The sequence below is a fragment of the Hippopotamus amphibius genome, chromosome 4 (assembly GCF_030028045.1).
Source record: "Hippopotamus amphibius kiboko isolate mHipAmp2 chromosome 4, mHipAmp2.hap2, whole genome shotgun sequence".
NCBI lineage: Eukaryota > Metazoa > Chordata > Mammalia > Artiodactyla > Hippopotamidae > Hippopotamus > Hippopotamus amphibius.
The window spans coordinates 182,718,454-182,737,343 of NC_080189.1; the positions used below are offsets into that span (position 1 = coordinate 182,718,454).

An 18,890-nucleotide genomic window follows, 5' to 3' on the forward strand; every position below is an offset into this window, starting at 1 on the left:
TAAATGTAACCTAGCCAGTTAAAGAGCCAAAAATGCAGTTTACTAATTAGCTTAAAATGGAAACTAGTCCAATGATCATAAAGAGCTTTTCTGGTTACAAAATACCAAAAAAATAAAAAAGGTTGCTCCTCTATTCATACTGACACACACTTTACATTTAATACTGTTAGATAATCAGGCCTGCAGTTTGCTGGCACCGTGCCCGAGACATAGAGGCAGGGTGCCACCACCTTCTTGAAAAGTTACAGGAACCCGTGTTTCCATGTCAAATCTATTTTCTAAATCCAGAGCTTCAAGAGGGAGCAAGTCTGTTCTCAGGGAGTACGGAGCCCACAGAGTAGACTAGGCAAGGTCTCGAGAGGCTGGGGCCCCCCTGGACAGTACCAGGTGCCAAAGGGTTCAGAGGAGGGAGGAGGTGTCCCTAAAACAGGTGCCATTTGAGTAGAAGATGACTTGGAGAATAGGGAGTATATTAATCAGCTCAGGCTGCCATAACGCCACACCGCAGACTGGGTGGCTTAAACGTCAGACATTTCTTTTCTCACAGTTCCGGAGGCTGGAAGTCCAAGATTAAGGTGCCAGCAAGTTAGGTTTGGGGTGGGGGGTGGCGCTCGAGGCTGACCAGCCTCTCACTGTGTCCTCACATGGACGGTAGGAGAGCTCTGGAGGCTCCTCTTCCTAGAAGGACACCAATCCTATCAGAGTAGGGCCTTATGACCTTGTTTAACCTTTGTTACCTCTTCATAGGCTCTGTCTCCAAGTCTAGTCACATGGGGGCTTAGGGCTTCAACACAGAAATGTTGGGAGGACACAGTTCAGTCCCTAACAGGGAGCAACGGAAAGGGACAGTGCAAAGTCTGAGGTGGGACAGAGAACAGCAAACGGTCCATTTCACAGGCTAGTAAGCTAAGGCCTGAACACATGCGGTAGATCCCATACTGGGAAGGCTGGCCTGGCCCCTGGCTCTTCATTCAGCAGGCAGTGGGGAGACTCGGGGGACCTTTGAGCTGGGCAGTGATAGCGTTAGAGCTGTACTTTAGCAGGCCAATCTGGCCACCAGGTGGAAAAGATGTTTTCATTACTCTGGGATGTATTTTTGCCTAATATGATTTTTGTACCAATTTGAAAGGCACGCCTAATACACGAGTGTAACTCATTACCCTCCTCTGCTTTCCACGTAATGGCAGTCTTGGGAGAGCAACAAGCACTTTGAATAAAACATTTTGTAGATTCATCCAGGACATTATAAATAGTCATAGCACAAAAGTAACATTTGGGAGAAAGAGCATTTTCACAGCAAATTTTCATGGTACGGTTTATGTGTACGCTCTTCCAACTAAAACAGATGGTTTTTCCAAACGATGGCTATCTTTTAAGAATATTTTTCTGCTTCTCTAATTTGCTGCAATAAAATGTCCTACAGGCAAAAATAAAATCTTAGCAGGTAACACAGCCATTCATATATTAAATATATAGAAGAGGTTCTCCTCTGTGTCCCTATCCATGAAGCTGAAAGGAACCAAGCCTATCTCTTATAAAGGAGGGAATGAGAAACCTGTGAATTTAATTCATGTAGAATCTCGATGTATAAGTGAACACGGTACCATCCCATTTATGGGATATGGTTCGTTTTTAATCACTAAATGACATCATTAAGAATGCACATAATAATGCAATTAAGGACCACAGCTCAGCGTCTGGAATATGGATGAATTCTCATTTGCTGTCATTAGTAATATTGGTCATAAATGAATTCCCCTCTTGCCAAATGGCAATAACATTGCCCATAAATTTGCTCTCAAATTACCTTTCCTGCTGCCACATCTATTTCCCAGTAGAGTGGCCAATATACAAAAATATGAATTTACACATGTATTATGCAGGGTTATTTTTTCCCCCAAAAGATTTAAATAGCAAGCTCCAGCCATACATCCTCCCAAGACTTCAACTGATTTACAAATGTAGAATTTAGAGTTCTTCAGAAACCCATCTTCTATGCAAAGTGAAAAGGCATGTAAATCTTTAACCTCCTTGAAGTTTTTCTTATAAAAAGGGAAGGTCCTTTAGTGGCAGGAATTGAGACTTCATCTTTGTCTGGCCTGGCTGCTGACCTTCAGAAGAAGGCTCACAGCAAGTGTCTGTAGAATGAGTGAACGAATGAAAAAACAAACGAATGAACTAAAGATAAACACGAGACAATTTAACCCTATTGGGTTAATGCCAAAAATGTTCCAAAGCCAATGAATAAATTGTGTTTTTTTAATTAATTAATTTATTTATTTATTACTTTATTTATTGGCTGCATTGGGTCTTCGTTGCTGCCCACGGGCTTTCTCTAGTTGCTGCGAGCGGGGGCTACTCTTCATTGTGGTGCACAGGCTCCTCATTTTGGTGGTCTTCTCTTGCTGCAGAGCACAGGCTCGAGGCGCGTGGGCTTCAGTAGTTGCAGCACATGGACCCAATAGTTGTGGCTCACGGGCTCTAGAGTTCAGGCTCAGTAGTTGTGGTGCACGGGCTTAGTTGTTCCACAGCATGTGGGATTTTCCTGGACCAGGGATCAAACCCATGTCCCCTGCATTGGCAGGCAGATTCTTAACCACTGCGCCACCAGGGAAGTCCCTAAATTATGTTTTTGAATAGCAAAAAAACAAAAAAGAAAACCCCCAAACACATTCGTTTGATTGAATGAATAAATGAAGGCTGTGATAAGAAATAAAAATAAAAAGACTATTTTGCATGCAAAAAGAGCAAATAAAATGAAGAGTCATGTGGCACATATTTTCAAAAATCAAGCAGTTCCACAAGGCTTAATACAAAAAAATAAAATAAAATAGCAATTACCTTCCCTCATCCCACATTTCCACTTCCCAGAAGCAACTTCCTTCCAAATATTTTATCCATTCCTTTTGGAATGCATTTGTCTTTCTTGAAATAGCACAGGTATACTGATGCTTTCTGATTTTTCCAGGTTCAGGAGTTTGTTATCTGTTAACTTCCCACCATGGAAGATGAAGACCTAGTTCTCTTTCCCTTCACTCACCATACGCCCACATGCACACACACGTCTCTCCATCTTTCCAATATGGTTATGTCATAATTTTTTTATTTGATCATTATGTGTTTATATTATTAGGACTATGGAACACTATTCATGGTTAAGCCATAAAGTATCTGATTGAATTACCTTTCTTCTACAATTTTTTGTTTTCCTGGAGTGTCTTCTGTTTTCCTTGTACCTATCACTAAGACATCCCCAAATACTCTGACTTATGTGTAAGTCTCCTTGCAATAGTTTCCAATTTCATCTTCTTGGTGGCCTTTCTCCAGAGACTTTGTCCTCTGGCTGTGACCTGACTGACTGCCCACTAGCACAATTATTACTGGCCATTGCACAATTGATGTCTTGGGAGCACTCAGCCTATTTTTATGGGGATTACTTTCACCTCTTTCCTGGACTCCTTGTTTCCTGTGCGGACTTAAAAAATTATTTACAACCTAGAAGTTGAAAGTTATGTTTTATTCAGTGGGAATTTTTAGGACTTCAAGCCAGGAGGCAGCATCTCAAGTAACCTTGAGCAAACTGCTCCAGGGAGGCGGGAAGGGGAGCCAGGTTATACAGCAGTTTTGTAACAAAGGGCAGGTAGTCAGGAACATCAAAAGATTATTATTTTTAAAAAAAACAAGCTATCCCAAGTTAAAGAATTTAAGGATTTTCTATGTATGGGCAGATGCAAGAGTCTGGGCTCACTGAAATCATTCCTTTGATATACACGTCAGCTATCTGGGCCAGAATCCCATGTTTTCACATCCTGAGTTTCCTGAGGGCTCACCATAGGGAGTGGCTGCAGTCTGATGGCGGCTAGATGGCAGATATTCTTTGCTTCCTTCCTGAGTTCCCTCAGGGCTCACCAGCTCACCATCTATAGCGGCTGCATTTGTTGATGACTGTGACATGCTTTGTTTACTGATATGGCAGGAAATATTCCATTTCTCACCTGGATCTCACATCGTCTGTCTTCTTCCTTTGTGACTCCCCTCATTTTGATGGAGCACATCCTGCAGTAGCTTCCTAGGAAAGGGGCCACACGTAAGCTAAGTTTTTGAGAACTCGTGCAAATGAAAATATCTTTATTCTACTCACACACTTGATTGGATGGTTTGTCTGTAATTATAGGTTGGAATTAAGTCCCCCCCACCCAAATGTACTTTTTTGCATTTCCTTATTGTTTTCTAGCTCCTTTCATCACTGTTAACAAATCCAGTTGCATTCTAATTCTTAATCCTTTGTCTGAGACCTGTTGTTTCTCTCTGGAAGCTTTTTCCCTTATCTCCAGTGTTCTAAAATGTCACAGGGATATAAATTTTCATGTTTGATTCTCTCTCCATTGTACTGAGCACTTAGCAGGCTCTTTCAGTGCAGGAATTCATGTCCCCTTGTCCTGGAAATTTTTCTGGAATTTTTTATTTGCTCATTTCCCTCCGTTTTCTTCACTTTTGCTTTCTGAAACTCCTATTATTCAGACATCAAACTTCCCAATATGATTATTGAATTTTTTCTCCTATATTCTATATTGCTTTGTCTTTTTATTCTATTTTTCAGGGAGATTGACTTTATTATTTTATTTTATTTTTTCGATTTTTTAAATTGACATATAAGTTGTTTACAATGTTGTGTTAGTTTCAGGTGAGGTGTACAGCACAGTGATTAAGATATAGACATAAATATAGATAGATATAGATATATTCTTTTTCAGATTCTTTGTCCTTATAGGTTATTACAAAATATTTAGTATAGTTCCCTGTGCTATGCAGTAGGTCCTTATTGGTTATCTACTTTATATAAAGTAGTGTGTATATCTTAACTCTATTTTAGACTTTTCTTTGGAGATTTTATTTCTAGCATCATATTTTTAATTTCCAAATACTCATTTTTATCATCTAACTTTAGCATCTTGTCCTTGTTTTGTGGCTGCAATGATGTTCAACATTTGAGGACATCAATGATCATTTTATTTCCCTCTCTTCTCTGTGTTGTCTGTTTCCTCATATTCCCTGCCCTTTTCTCCTTTTATATTTTCTCGACTGTTTAGAGATCCCTGGCTTTCCATTCAAATTTTAGAAAAGAACATTCAAAAGCTGCATGAAGCTCTGAGTCCACAGATGAGATTTGTCGATGAGAGGACTTGTCAACAACTGTGATTCCTGACCTTCCCTACCTCCAGGTCTTTTCCCAAGAGTTCATCATGGTCTCTAAAGAAGGGTCTTCCACTTTCTGCCCTGGATGGGGGACACTGGGCTGCCAGGATGTAGGAGCTGACGGTGGGAAGGGGCTGGGGTGAGGTCTGACCATTCAGCATTAGGCCATCACTTCTTTCACAATTTCAGAATGTTTCCACCAGTATCCATTTCTGCAGAGAACCCCTTAGTTCACCTGTTTCTGAGATTAAACCTCCAATTTTCTGCAGGGTGAGGAAGGAGCTGGGGAAGGGGTCTAACTGCCTCTGTATTAGCCACCTTGGGCTGCCATCACAAAACATCACAAACTGGGGTCTTCAACACCAGACATTTATCTCTTGCATTTCTGGAGGCAGTTCTCCTCTCAGGGTGAGGGAGAAAGAGAGATCTCTTACTCTTATAAAGCCACCAATCCTATCAGATTAGGGCCCCACCCTTATGACCTCATTTAATCTTAATTACCTCCTAAAAGCCCTAACTCCACATTCAATTGCTTTGCAGTTTACAGCTTAACATAGGAATTTGGGGGTACATAATTCAGTCCATAGCAGCTTCTTAAGCAGACTGTTGGGTGATCCTTCTCTTTTCAGCCTCTCCTGTGTCCCCACTTTCATAGTGGTGCTGTCAGTTTCTGAATCTATGGGGATTCTCTGGTGGGAAGCAGGATGCTCCTTGGTTTTTCCCAGCTTGCTGACTTCAGTTTTAGCTTGTTTGGGGCAGATGAGACCGTTATCTCTTCTTTACCTGTTTACCAGCCTCCAAAGTTGTACTAAGGTTGTCCTCTCTTCCAACCTCTTTGTCCTGTGGGGATGAGGAGTGTCAGCAGAACGTGGAGACAAACACGTGTGCTTTGTCTGCTGTCTTTCCCTGGAAATTCACTGTTAGAACTTCCTTATGAGGATGATCATGTTGCCAACAAAGATTTGTTGAACAAATGAATGAAACCTCACATTTTCTGCGGCATCTCACCCATCTCATCCTTCTGGCCCTCTTCCCAGAAGATGTACCATTCCTCCTTCTCCCCACCCCCACTCCACATACACACAGAGTATCCTCTGGAAGTCTGTTCCAGCCACCATCTCCCCTCTCCTTGAACTGTCACCAACTCTCCTTCCTCTGACTCTTTCCTTCTGCCAGAGCCCCTCCTGACCATGCTACCCTACAAGGTGGGTTTTCCAGCTCTTTTCTCCTTTCCCAGCCCAACTGCCTGTTTCCTGGCCACTCCTGGCCCTCAGGCCTTGCCACTGCTCATCTGTCCAGCTGCTGTATCCCCAAATGCATCCTCATTGCCAAGGTCTTCTCCCTGCATTCACCTCTCTTCCCGACACCCCACTCCGTCCTCCACTCCATCCCTCTCAGAGAGAGACCCTCCCCTGGTGTCTTCTGTATCAATAACCTGGTCCAGCCAGCCAATTCCCCACCCACGTGGGAGAACAGTTGCTGACCACACCCAGGCTCTCACCACCTCACCTGGAAATATGCCTGTGGCCCACTAGTTTGTCCTTGTCATTCCTGGTCCCCCTCACATGCACTTCTCCATCAACCTTCCTGAAGCACAGCCTAATTGAGAGATTTCCAAGGGACTCCTCATTGTCCCTCTGCCAAGTCCAACCCCTTAGTATGGGGTCCCAGACCCTCTGCAATGGAGCCTGATACCTCCTGTCCAACCTCCTTGTCCCATTCTTTTTTTTTTTTTTTTTTTTTTTGGCTGTTTTGGGTCTTCATTGCTGTGCGCAGGCTTTCTCTAGTTGTGGCTACTCTTTGTTGCTGTGTGCAGGCTCATTGCAGTGGCTTCACTTGTCGCGGAGAATAGCCTCTAGGCACCCGGGCTTCAGTAGTTGTGATGTGTGGGCTCAGTATTTGTGGCTCCACAGCATGTGCTTCTATCCTCTGCTTCCCAGACCAGGGATCGAAGTGTCCCCTGCATTGGCAGGCAGATTCTTAACCACTGTGCCACCAGGGAAGCCCCCTTGTCCCATCCTTGACTTGAACAGAGCTGGGTGGTTCATCATTTCCCAGACACACTGGGTGTGCATTTCTAGCCTCTTACCTAGAGGACTTTCCCTCCTCCTCTTCACTTACGTCATCTCTCAGATCCGCCAAAGCTAGAGCACTGGTCCCATGTCCCACCTCCAACCCTGGATTCCGTCCCCATCCACCCTCACCCCTGGAGGTTCAGGAATCCTCATGCCTTCATTCGTCCTAAGCCCAAGTGGTAAATACTTTCTGAACACGTACTGCTGGTAAGTTGGACCTGGGGTCTGCACGTCAGAGGATGAGGTCCATGGCCCCACCCTATCTTGGGGTGTTCTTCTTTCCTGTCCCCAATGAAGCTCTCGGTTTTTATTCCTGAGTAAATCTTCTGTCCTTCCCCCCTGCTCTCTTATTCCATCCTCAGCTGCAGAGTTGGTAGTTCAGAGAGAAAAGCAAGGTTTAGGGCCTGACAGGATCAGATTTAAATCCTGGTTCTATCTCTCACCAACAAGGGGACCTTCGGCCAGGCACCTGCCCCTCTGCTCGCAAGGGAGTTTCCCTACACTTAAAATTGAACCAGTACTGCCTGCCCCACAGGCCTGTGGCACAGATGGTAACTGTTGCACGGACAGCACTGGCACTCTCCCCCAGTGAGGTCCTGGGGGCCTTGGTCCCCTCCTGTGTGTTCAGTGTGTTCTTGTGTGTTTACTCCCCTCCTGGACCATGAGACCCTCGGGGGGCAGGTGTTGCTGTAGCCCCCGCTGTGTCCCCTGTTCCTGGTACAGAGCAGGCACTCAGTGTGTGCAAACAAGTGAGCCAGTAGTCAGCACCCAGCACCTGTCTGTGACGAGGAACACAGGGGACTGTATTCAATACGTTGCACTAAATGGAAAAGATACATATATATATATGTATATGTATATAACTGAATCACTTAGCTGTACACCAGGAATTAACACAGCATCATAAATCAACTATACTTCAACTAAAGAAAAAAACCCACACGCAGTGAACAAGCCCGTGACTGGGGGAGATGGAGCAGCATCTTACCAGTGATCTCTGCTCAGAAGACCCTTTAAGCCTTTGCCTTAATCAGTGGGATAACTAGAGTCTGCAGACCAGAGGCAATTATATTAGCAAGGGTTCCAGGACGCTTTGTTAATTACAAATAAGCATTATGTATCTCGGCCATTGGGATGAAAAAGGCCCTGATGGTGGTGATGGGAAGGGACCAGGCAAACCTCAGAAGCAGGCCTTTTTCTTGACTTTCCTGATAAATGATTCAGATTTCCAGCACCTTCTCTTTATTTCTTGTAGTTTTCATGCTGTGAGGCAGCTTAGGATGGTGTTGTAAATATAACCGTATGAATCTCAATAATTATTTTCAGTGCATGATATGGGTAGAGTCTACATCTTTCCACAGTAGCTAGGATGACTATATAATCTGTCATCCAAACCCGAATACTTCAGGGTCAGCGGGGCACTACTGATGCTGACCCAGGACCCAAGCATAAATGCAGCTGCCCCAGCACACAGGGGTGAGTGGCTGACTTGACCCAATATTAAAATATTTACTTTGTGGTTAGTCGGTGGTATGCCAAGAACCGCCCTAAAACCTCACAGGCAACGTGACGGAGCAAATGAACAAAAATTCCTGAAAATGACATTGTTTGGTGGAGATGCCATGACGGACATTTCATTTGCCAGCCACAGCAGTGCCTGCATTACTGCATGAATAAGAGATGATCCTAACACGGAGTTCTGTAAATGGAAAAAAAGAGAAAACCAGCCGATATGACTTTTAGTTCCTCACTTCAGACAGTTCAAAATATGTAAATTCTTTTGATCAATGCAAATCCTTAAGAATGCTTTTGAGTGAAAAAGCATTACTGAGGGAGAAAACCCCGTGGGTTTCCTAGACAAAAAGGACTTTCCATATCCATTTGGACTATTAGCAGATTATGTGTGGGAGGCTCAGAAGTTCAGGGTTCTGCAGTGTCAACATTTTTGTGATAGGATAATGACGTTGATAAGGCTGTTTGTTTACACAGTGCGGTTTCTTGTCCCGTGCCTCTCACCCACCCAGCCCATCCAGGACCGACAGTGCACAGGTATTCAGGGAGCTAGGCTCACCAGGCTATGGATGTCTCGCCTTTGTGAGATAGTTCCAAGACCGATGAGTTCCCAGCCAGGGGTGAGGCCAGGGAGAGCTCTAGGAAGACTCGTGTTGGCTGCTGGGGGAGGGTGAATAAATAGAGTGAAAAGCAGCAGCCCTGCCCCCAGGTTGCCCCCAGTTTCTAAAGAGCTTCAAAAGGCAGGTTGGTTTAGCACAGATGAAAGGTACTCACAACCATTAGCAATGGAAGAGGCAGGGACTCTGGCTGAACAGAGAGGGGTAGCTTACGAGCTGAGCTCAGAGATTGAACAGAGGACATTTCCAGGAAATTACACAAGTGAAGCCGCAGGGGCAGATAACTGCAGGAGTGAAAAGCAGAATGAGGGAATTCCCTGGCGGTCCAGTGGTTAGGACTCCACGCTTTCACGGCAGAGGGCATGGGGTTCGATTCCTGATCAGGGAACTAAGATCCCACGAGCCAAGCAGTGCAGCAAAAATAAATAAATAAATAAAATTAAAAAAAATTTTTTTATAGAAGCAGAATGGACGGACTGGGGCAAAGGAATGGGGGCCAAGAAGGACTCTGAAAGCCAGTCTGCATATCTCGAACTTTGCGGGTTTCTTTTTCTTCAATAAGGAGGATAATCTTAAAACTGGGACGAGTTGAAGAAACATCCCTTAGGAGAGATTGTCAAGAGCCCATGATAGGTGAGAGATGGGGTGTGGGGGGCCGTGCTCAGTGACTGCGACTCGACTCCAGCCTCTAGGCTCTGCAAACGGCCTCAGATTTGGCCAGATGGGAGTTGCAGAAAAATGGGAAGGGGAAAATGTCATAATTTTCCAAAAAGCAGAATAAGTTGGGTTCTGGAAAACAGAGATGATAAGTTTGATATTAATATTGGTTCTGAGCAAAAATTTTAACAGATTTTTGAAGAGCTGGTGTGAACGCACTTGGAAGGAAATCTTGCTACGAAGAGACAAACGGAACTCATTCCCTCTTTTCATGGGGTTACCAGGCCTGATGTACAAAGTGTTGTTAAAGAGCCTTCACGAAACCCTGTGGACTGTACAGAGGAACATAGGCTGGGTGAGCAAACAATTGGGTGATTTGATATTTAGTTGGACAAACACACCCAGAGAATTTGTAACTAGATCAGTGGAGATGCAGCTGGTGAGATGTGGCCGATGTGAGAGCTCCACTCCCCACCTGCCCAGCCCCCCACCCCTAGTCCAACCCTGCCCTGCTCTGCTAATGTGTTTATCAATTTTAAGGATGAAGAAGACATTAATGGGTTTATTACAGCACATTCGCTGCTGTCACAATGCTGACGTGTTAGATGCCAGATTTAAGAGTTTAAAAGATTTTGGTTGGTTAAAAGGATGGATTGAAACCAATAAAATGACATTTTACAGGGGTAAAGATAAATCCTATCTTTAGGTTTAAAAAAAATCAATTAGCTCAGTATAGGTTGGAGAAGACCCAACAATAATTCGTTTGAAAAAGACTGGTAGATTTATAATTGACCGGAAGTTCAGTATGAACCAAAAGCGTATAGCCTGGCTGCTCAAAAAAGAACAAAAAACAAACAAAAAAACCATCAATACAGACTTCAGTTGTATCAATAGAATCATAATCTCCAAGTTATTTAAGAGAAATGCCACTCAGGTCAGCCCTCTGAGGTTATTGTACCCAGTTCTGGGTACCAGGATTCAGGAGAAAAGAGGCCAGTTAGGTGGGATGGACATCTATGCAAATGAGGGTTCTAGAAACTATGTCACATGTTGGACAGGGAGGAGAGGAAGAACTTCACCCTGGAGAAGGTGAGAACTCCCTTCAGAGCATTTGAAAGTCTATTGTGTGTCATGGGCAACTGATTTTGTCTCTCAGATTCATTGTTTGATTGATTCATTCACTCAGCATTTACTACTGCCAACTACGTTCAGTGTTGTGGCAAGCATGATGGGCACTAGGGGCATCTCATCTCCTGGGGGTGATGGATACACACACACACACACACACACACACACTCCTACCAGACAAGGCTGATTGATGTAAGGGATGCTATCAGGTACCAGTAGATGTGGTGGGGGCCCGCCAAGCCCTCCAGATGGGGCAGCTTCTCTGCCTGCAGAAAGGGAAGGTGGGCACTCCTGACTGCGGAACAGCGTGGGCAGAGGTCCAGAGGACTCAAGTGTATGGCACATATGAGAGTCGTGGGGAGGGGCTGTTGAGTGCATGGTGTGGCAGGAGCATGGTGAATGCCAAAGACAGCATTTGTGGCAGGAGCACAGACAGACTAGAAGTCCACGCCAAGATGTGTGCACTTAACGTGGCAAGCATCAGAGAAAGAAAGAAATGACATCGTTAACCCCTCTTTGGGCAAGTTAACCCTGCGATAACAAGGCAGAGATGGCTGTTAGAGCATCCTTTCAGAACAGACAGCGGCCTGCATCAGGATAGGGGGAGATTAAATCGACCAGACAAAAGTGGGATCGATGAAGGACACTTTGGGAAGGGCAGTTTGGGATAAAAATAACCAACAATCTTTTTAATAATTCAAGCTCTTCAACTCTGAAATGGGCCGAGTGACCACTTGTCAGGGATGTTGCAGAAAAGTACTGCCGCGTCAGCAGGCAGGTTGGGGACCATGGAGTTTCAGATCCTTTACTGATGTTAAGAATCTGTGATTAGCTCTCATTTTATGGAGCAACAGTCTTATCATGAGAAAGTATTTTGTGTTCTATAATTTAGTATCAGTGATGAATGGTGTCCTGAATCCCTGGAATATCCAATTCTTGACTTTGGGGTTCTATACTAACGGTATTAGTTCAACAGGGCTGCTGTCGTGAAGTACCACACACCAGGAGGCTTAAACAACAGAAATTTACTGTTTCACAGTTCTGGAGGCTAGAAGCAAAAAGTCAAGGTGTGGGCAGGGCTGGGAGGGAAGGATTGATTCCAAGCCTCTCTCTTTAGCTTGGAGACAGCCAGCCGTCTTCTCCCTGTGTCTTCACATGGTGTCTCCTCTGTGTGTGTCTGTGTCCTAATTTCCTCTTCTTATAAGGATGCCAGTCATACTGGATTAGGGCCCACCCTAATGACCTCATTTTAATTTGATTACCTCTGTAAAGACTCTATCTCCAAATAAGGTCACATTCTGAAGTACCAGGAATTAGTACTTCAACATATGATATTGGTGGGGGTGGAGGTAGGGCACCATTGAATCCAAAACACCAACTGAAAGGCACCTTCTCTTTGCTCTTAGAATACAGTCAGAGCCCCCACGTGAACAGGTTGCCCGTCTCCCGCCTCGGTAATCTCAGTTCCCCAGACCAGCCCTAATTTCCTGAAGCAACGTCCGCTGGCTCTTTGTCCACTGCTGCTGTGTCCTCCTTTCACGCCTCAGTCCAGTTCAGATCCTCCAGAATAATCTGAAACCCTTCCTTCTGGTATTGTTTCATAGCACGTATCACAATTTGTAATGACATTTATTTGTATGATTTTTTAAGAGATTTATTTATTATTTTATTTATTTTTGGCTGCATTGGGTCTTCATGGCTGCGCGTGGACTTTCTCTAGTTGCGGTGAGTTGGGGCTACTCTTCATTGCGGTGCGTGGGCTTCTCATTGCAGTGGCTTTTCTCGTTGCGGAGCACGGGCTCTAGGCTCACAGGCTTCAGTAGTTGTGGCACATGGGTTTAGCTGCTCCTCGGCATGTGCGATCTTCCCAGACCAGGGCTCGCACCCATGTCCCCTGCATTGGCAGGCGGATTCTTAACCACTGTGCCACCAGGGAAGTCCCTATTTGTATGATTATTATATGTCACCTACAGAGAGAAATACATCTTACATCCCAATTCAGCACACATACAGACATTTCAAGTAAAGACCAATGCTTCTGGTAAAAATGCCTGTTGTTACTATGTTCAATGCAGCCAGATATTTCCTATTTCATTTATTTTTTTCAAATTTATTTTTTGGCTGAGTTGGGTCTTTGTTACTGCGCTCGGGCTTTCTCTAGTTGTGGCGAGTGGGGGCTACTCTTTGTTGCAGTGCTCTGGTTTCTCATTGCAGTGGCATCCCTCGTTGTGGAGAACAGAATTTAGGCACGTGGGCTTCAGTAGTTGCAGTGTGGGCTCAGTAATTGTGGCTCGCAGGCTCTAGAGCACAGGCTTAGTAGTTGTGGCGCATGGGTTTGGTTGCTCTGCAGCATGTGGGATCGTCCCCGACCAGGGATCAAACCTGTGTCCCCTGCACTGGCAGGTGATTCTTAACCACTGTGCCACCAGGGAAGTCCCTCATTTATTTTTTCTTGTAGTAAAATATACACAATTTGCCATTTTAACCACTTTGAAGTATACAGTCCAGTGGCATTAAATACAGTCATACTGTTGGGCAACCATCACCACCATCCATCTCCTGAACTTTTTTGTCATCCTAAATGGAAACTCTGTCTCCATTAAACACTAACTGCCCCTCCCCCAGGCCCTGGCAACCACCATTCTACTTTCTGTTTCTATGAATTTGACTCCTCTAGGGACCTCATGTAAATGGAATCATGCAGCGTCTATCTTTTTGTGACTGGCTTATTTCATTCAGCATAATATCGTCAAGGTTCATCCATGTGGTAGCAAGTGTCAGAATTTCCTTTAAGACTGAGTAGTATTCCATTGTATGGATAGACCACATTTGGTCTCGCCATTCATCCATTGGTGGACAATGGGTTGTTTCCACGTTTTGGCTGTTGTGAATAATGCTTCTATAAATATGGGTGTACAAACATCTCTTCGAGAGTCTGCTTTCAATTTCTTTGGATGTATACCCAGAATGGAGTGTTCTGTTTCTTTTTTTTTTTTCTTCCCAAAATTAAGGTATAGTTGATTCTGCCTCATTTTTTAAAGTGCTGACATGACTCTTTAAATTAACTTCATGACACCTGCAGTTTGGAAGGCACTGTGTTTTGCGTGTTGTATCCCCAGCACCCAGCATGGTGCCTAGTCCCGTAGAACTATTTTCGGAGGAATGTTGATTTAAACTATAGATGCACAAGGCTTTATATGTCTGGGTATTTTTTTAATTACCTCTCCATGAATAAAGGCTACAGAGCTCCCATTTTCCTTTTTTTTTCACATGTTGTACAAATGCTGCTATTAACGCCATTGAATGCTATGGTTATATTGTCCTAGAGAGTGTACATCATTTATTACAACAACAACATGTTTTGGACTCAGGCCATAAATTATCTCAAAATGACATGGGATAACAGTCTGTTAAAATGTTTGGGCACAAAATCTCACATTATTAATTAAGTTTCCAGAGATTTTTCTTGAATTTTCTCCATAGATCTTCTTCAAATGCTGTGTAGATTATACCTAATTAATTGAGTTAACATGCATATCCTTGTAATTATACTAAAATTTGCCTTTTTTAGAGTAAGCTTTTACCATTGTGGGGAAAACATAGCTGTTTCACACTTTAGGTTAAGAGGGTAACAATGATCTTAACCATCTCAGAAGCAGTGGGCTGGGTTCTTAGTGGTTATTTGTAATTTTGCTCTAGTGGAAGTAAAATCCTCTAAGAAAATCTCCACCTCAATTTTCCTCCTGTCCCACTTCTGAATTTTCTTTATTCTTCGACTTTTCTTTTTCTTTTTATTTATTTATTTTTTTATTTAATTTATTGGCTGCGTTGCGTCTTCATTGCTGCACACAGGCTTTCTCTAGTTGCTGCGAGCAGGGGCTGCTCTTCCCTGTGGTGCACAGGCTCCTCACTGTAGTGGCTTCTCTTGTTGCAGAGTACAGGCTCTAGGCACGTGGGCTTCAGTATTTGCTGCACACGGGCTCAATAGTTGTGGCTCACGGGCTCTAGAACACAGGCTTGACAGTTGTGGCGCATGGGCTTAGTTGCTCCGTTCTTCAACCTTTCTTCGTTGAGGCCACCAAATATCATGCTTTTAACAGTGTAAATCAGGAATGCTAACATTCTTAAAGAGAATCATCTTTTAATCATTCATTCGTGATTACCACTTCCTTTCCAAGTCTGAGGATGCCACATATCAGTTTTTGGTACCAATTATCCACAGTATCCTAATGTATAAAACCATGAAGTGGAGTAGTATTAACATAAAGATTGGACTAGAAGGAGAGAAAGATGGGAAATGAGAAAACAGAGAAGGGCCAAGTTCAAATGTGCACCTGTGTTAAGTCTCACCCTTCAAAAGCCCCTCCTCCACAGCACCTGCCTCTTGTTTTTGGGATGCAGAGGGTCAACCTGTACTGGGAGGAGGAAGGGGCTTCATGTGATCCTTCTGCCACCTCTGCTCTCTATATTTGGCCCCTATTTCCTTTCCCTGCCAAAGTTCTGAAATGTGCATCTACATGTGCTCTCTCTTTTTTTTTTTTGGCCATGGCACACAGCATGCTGGATCTTAGTTCTCCAACCAGGGATCAAGCCCATAAGCACAGAGTCTTAACCACTGCACCACCAGGGAAGTCCCCATGTGCTCTCCTTTTGATGTCCAGCAGCCAGGCTCCAGTCCCCATTGCCTCACCAAGATGCTCCAAGTCACCTGGGATCCTTCTGCCACCAGACCAAAGCCCTTTTCCCAGGCTCATCCTTCTTGACCCATCCTACAGAGAACCCTGTGAGAAGGCCCACCTCTTTGCAACTTTCTGTGATTCCCTTAATGAAATAACCTGCTAGGCTAATCGCCCTGCCTCTTTGACAGCTCCTTTGGAATTTCCTTCTCTCCTCCTTTCCAAGACTCTGGCCAGCTCCCTTTCACCTCCCATTCTCTCCTTTAGAGAGTTTACAGCCTCTTTGCAGACAATTCCCACATCCGCATTCTTCCACTGGCCAGCTGGTCTGCATCCCCAGTTGCTAAGGGGCATTTCTAACAGGAGGGTTGCTGTCCCCTCTTGCTGGGCCTCTCTGTCTCTCCAGCTGTATTGTCCTAGAGCAGTTTCCCTGTGGCCTGTCCCTCAGCTTCTTTCTTCCCTCTGACTGTCCAGGCCCTGAGTGTCTGGTTTCTGGAGCGCTGCAGACTCTCTGGGCTGCTCCACCTCCAGGACACGGCCCCGGTGGTCTGGTTCACACTCACACTCATCTCTAACACTGCTCGTGTCAGTCACCTGACTGCGTGCAAACCTCCTGCATCCCTCCACCTCCTCCTGCTGCTGGGTCTGGTTCAGGCACCTCTGCCGGCTCTCAGGACCTCTCTTCTCAGCCCCTTTCTCAGCCCACTCTTATTTCCTGCTGTCTGAATACAGGCTGTCCCGCCAGCCCTTGGGCCTGTCAGCAGGCCCTGATCCTTCTCTCCTTCACAATCACTAACACTGTCCTTTAAACACCAGGTCACAGTCAAACCCACAGCACCTGTAGCCCCTGAGCAACCCCCACCCCCACCGCGTACTTTTTCCTCTTTTCTTCTGTGCTTGGTCTCCCTGATCAGGACCTGGGTAAGGGCTTCAACCTCTGCCTTCTGCCCACAGCATCTAATGCCAGTCGTGCTAACCCATGTGCGGAACACACCAGGCACACAGCCAGAGCCCCATCTCTGACCCCGCCTGCTGCTTTTGCCAAGACAGGCCTCTCTATCTGCCTCTGAACCCCAGCGAGGCCCCCAGGTTTTCCTAATAGTAACTTTTTACTCAGATCTCATTTCACCTACGTGTGTTCCGCCTGCAGGAGTTAATAGCTACAACTCGAACCCGCTCAGAATTTTACATGTAAGTGAATTGTCACTATGCTGTAACCGGGAGCATAAATGTGATGCGGTCTGTTCTGGACCGAGCGAGAGGATCATCAGACTCTTGCATGCTCGCTTGTTATTTGCCAGCATGTTTACTTCAGGCCATGGGCAGTGAAACTCAAACCATTAACCTGGCACCTGTACACGGGGACTGGAAAAGTTACAAACACGTGGATTTCTGCGTTTATCTCCTACTACGGTATTTTGTCCCAACTCTTCGTCTCTCCGAGACAGAGTAAATACAGATTTCCCTGGGTCCTGTAACAAGTTAACAAGTGTGTAATGTGACAAATCTGCACACCAGGGGCTGATCAGAGGGGGAGAGAACAGAGCAGATGTTTTAGCTCCTTTAAAGGCCGCAGCCTTTCCAGCCTGACATTACCAGGGCCTCTTTTTGAAGTGGGAAGCCGCATCTTTTCTCCGCCCGCGAGCAAAGGCTCCGGCGGAGAAACCAGCCCTGCGCTGACTCGCACTCGAGGCAGAGCCTGGCCGCGGAAAGAGGGGCGCGCCTCGCAGGACGTGGCCAAAAGCGGACTTGCTCCGACGCGGGAACACGGCCGAAAGGAGCTCGCGAGTTGTCCATGTTTGGTCCTGGAGCCGCCCGCGGGCGCGGGGACAAGCGCGCCCCGGGGAGCGCGGGCTCCGGCGTCCGCAGGAGGGGGTGCCCGGACCCGGGCGACACCCCCGCTCCCCGCGCGCCCCCTCCCGCGTGGCCGCCTCTCCTTTGTGCCCCGCGCCCCCCGCGTCCCGCCCTCCCCGGGTTGGAAGGGGGGGGCTTCCGAGACCGCGCGGGGAGGCGGGGCCTGGCCGCGGCGCGCCCTCAGCATCCCCGGCCCCGCCCGCAGCATCCCCGGCCCCGCCCGCGGTCCCGCCCCGCTCCGTCCTCGCCCGGCCACGTCCCCCGCCGAGGCCGCCCCCTGGCGGGCGGAGCGGGTCCCGGGCTCGCGCGGCGGCGGCGGCAGCGGCGGGCCCGGGGTTGCCATGGTAACCGGCAGCGGCCGCCGCCACAGCAGGGCCGGCCGCGGCTCGGCGCTGGCTCAGTGTGGGGGTGAGCGGCGGCGGCGGCGGCGGCGCGGCCGGGCCGGGGGAGCGGGCGCTGCCCGGCGGCCTCAGCATGGAGGACGGCTTCTCGAGCTACAGCAGCCTGTACGACACATCCTCGCTGCTCCAGTTCTGCAACGGTGAGGGGCGGCGGCCGGGCGGGAGGCCGGGGGCCGCGGCTGGGAGCGGGCCGAGGGGCGAGGCCGGGTGGCCGGGGAGGCCGCGCAAAGTTGCTGCGGAGGGGCTCGCGGTTCCCGCCGCCGCGGGCGCATTGTGCTGGGCCGCGGGGCCCCGGGCCGCGCCCGGCTGCGCCCCCGCCCCGCCCCGCCCGGCTCCCGCTCCCGCTCCGGCTCCGGCTCCGGCCAGTGCGCGCGGGGCGGCCGGTCCCGGGGAGACCCGCGCGAGCGCACCGGCCGGGCAGCGCGTGGGGAGGCCCGGCCGCCCCGGGGCTCCGGGGACGTGTTGCTTTCTGCTCCCAAACTCACATCTGTTTGGAAATGTCTGCATGAAGAACTCGGAAAACAAATCACTTGATAACAAAACGCTCCTTCGAGGATGTGCGCGAGGGTTTGTCGCGGATGGACCCTTTCCGGGATCCATTCAGTTCTACTTTGATGAAATCATCACAGTTTCCTGCAATCTAGAGCTTTTTAAATGGACAGGCAGAGTGAACCTGGCTTAAACGTGTTTCGACTGTTTTGTTTACGGGGTGATAGATTTTTCTCGTTTTTACAGGAAGAAAATGTTAATAGCTACCGACATGGCATCTTCAAA

General features: G+C 46.9%; 1 protein-coding gene across 2 annotated transcripts in view; it reads left to right on the forward strand.

Annotated features, from left to right (window-relative positions):
• The window catches only part of EML1 (EMAP like 1), a 203,164-nt gene that overhangs the window by 42,748 nt on the left and 141,526 nt on the right, over nucleotides 1-18,890 (forward strand). Inside the window, exon 1 of one of the 2 annotated variants that reach the window (XM_057731975.1) lies at nucleotides 18,089-18,256. The exons of the other annotated variant lie outside the window; for it this stretch is intronic. Coding sequence (XP_057587958.1) covers nucleotides 18,190-18,256 — 67 coding nt within the window. The 5' untranslated portion in view covers nucleotides 18,089-18,189. Of the gene's footprint in view, nucleotides 1-18,088; nucleotides 18,257-18,890 lie in introns of those variants that run through there. 2 annotated transcript variants of the gene reach the window in all.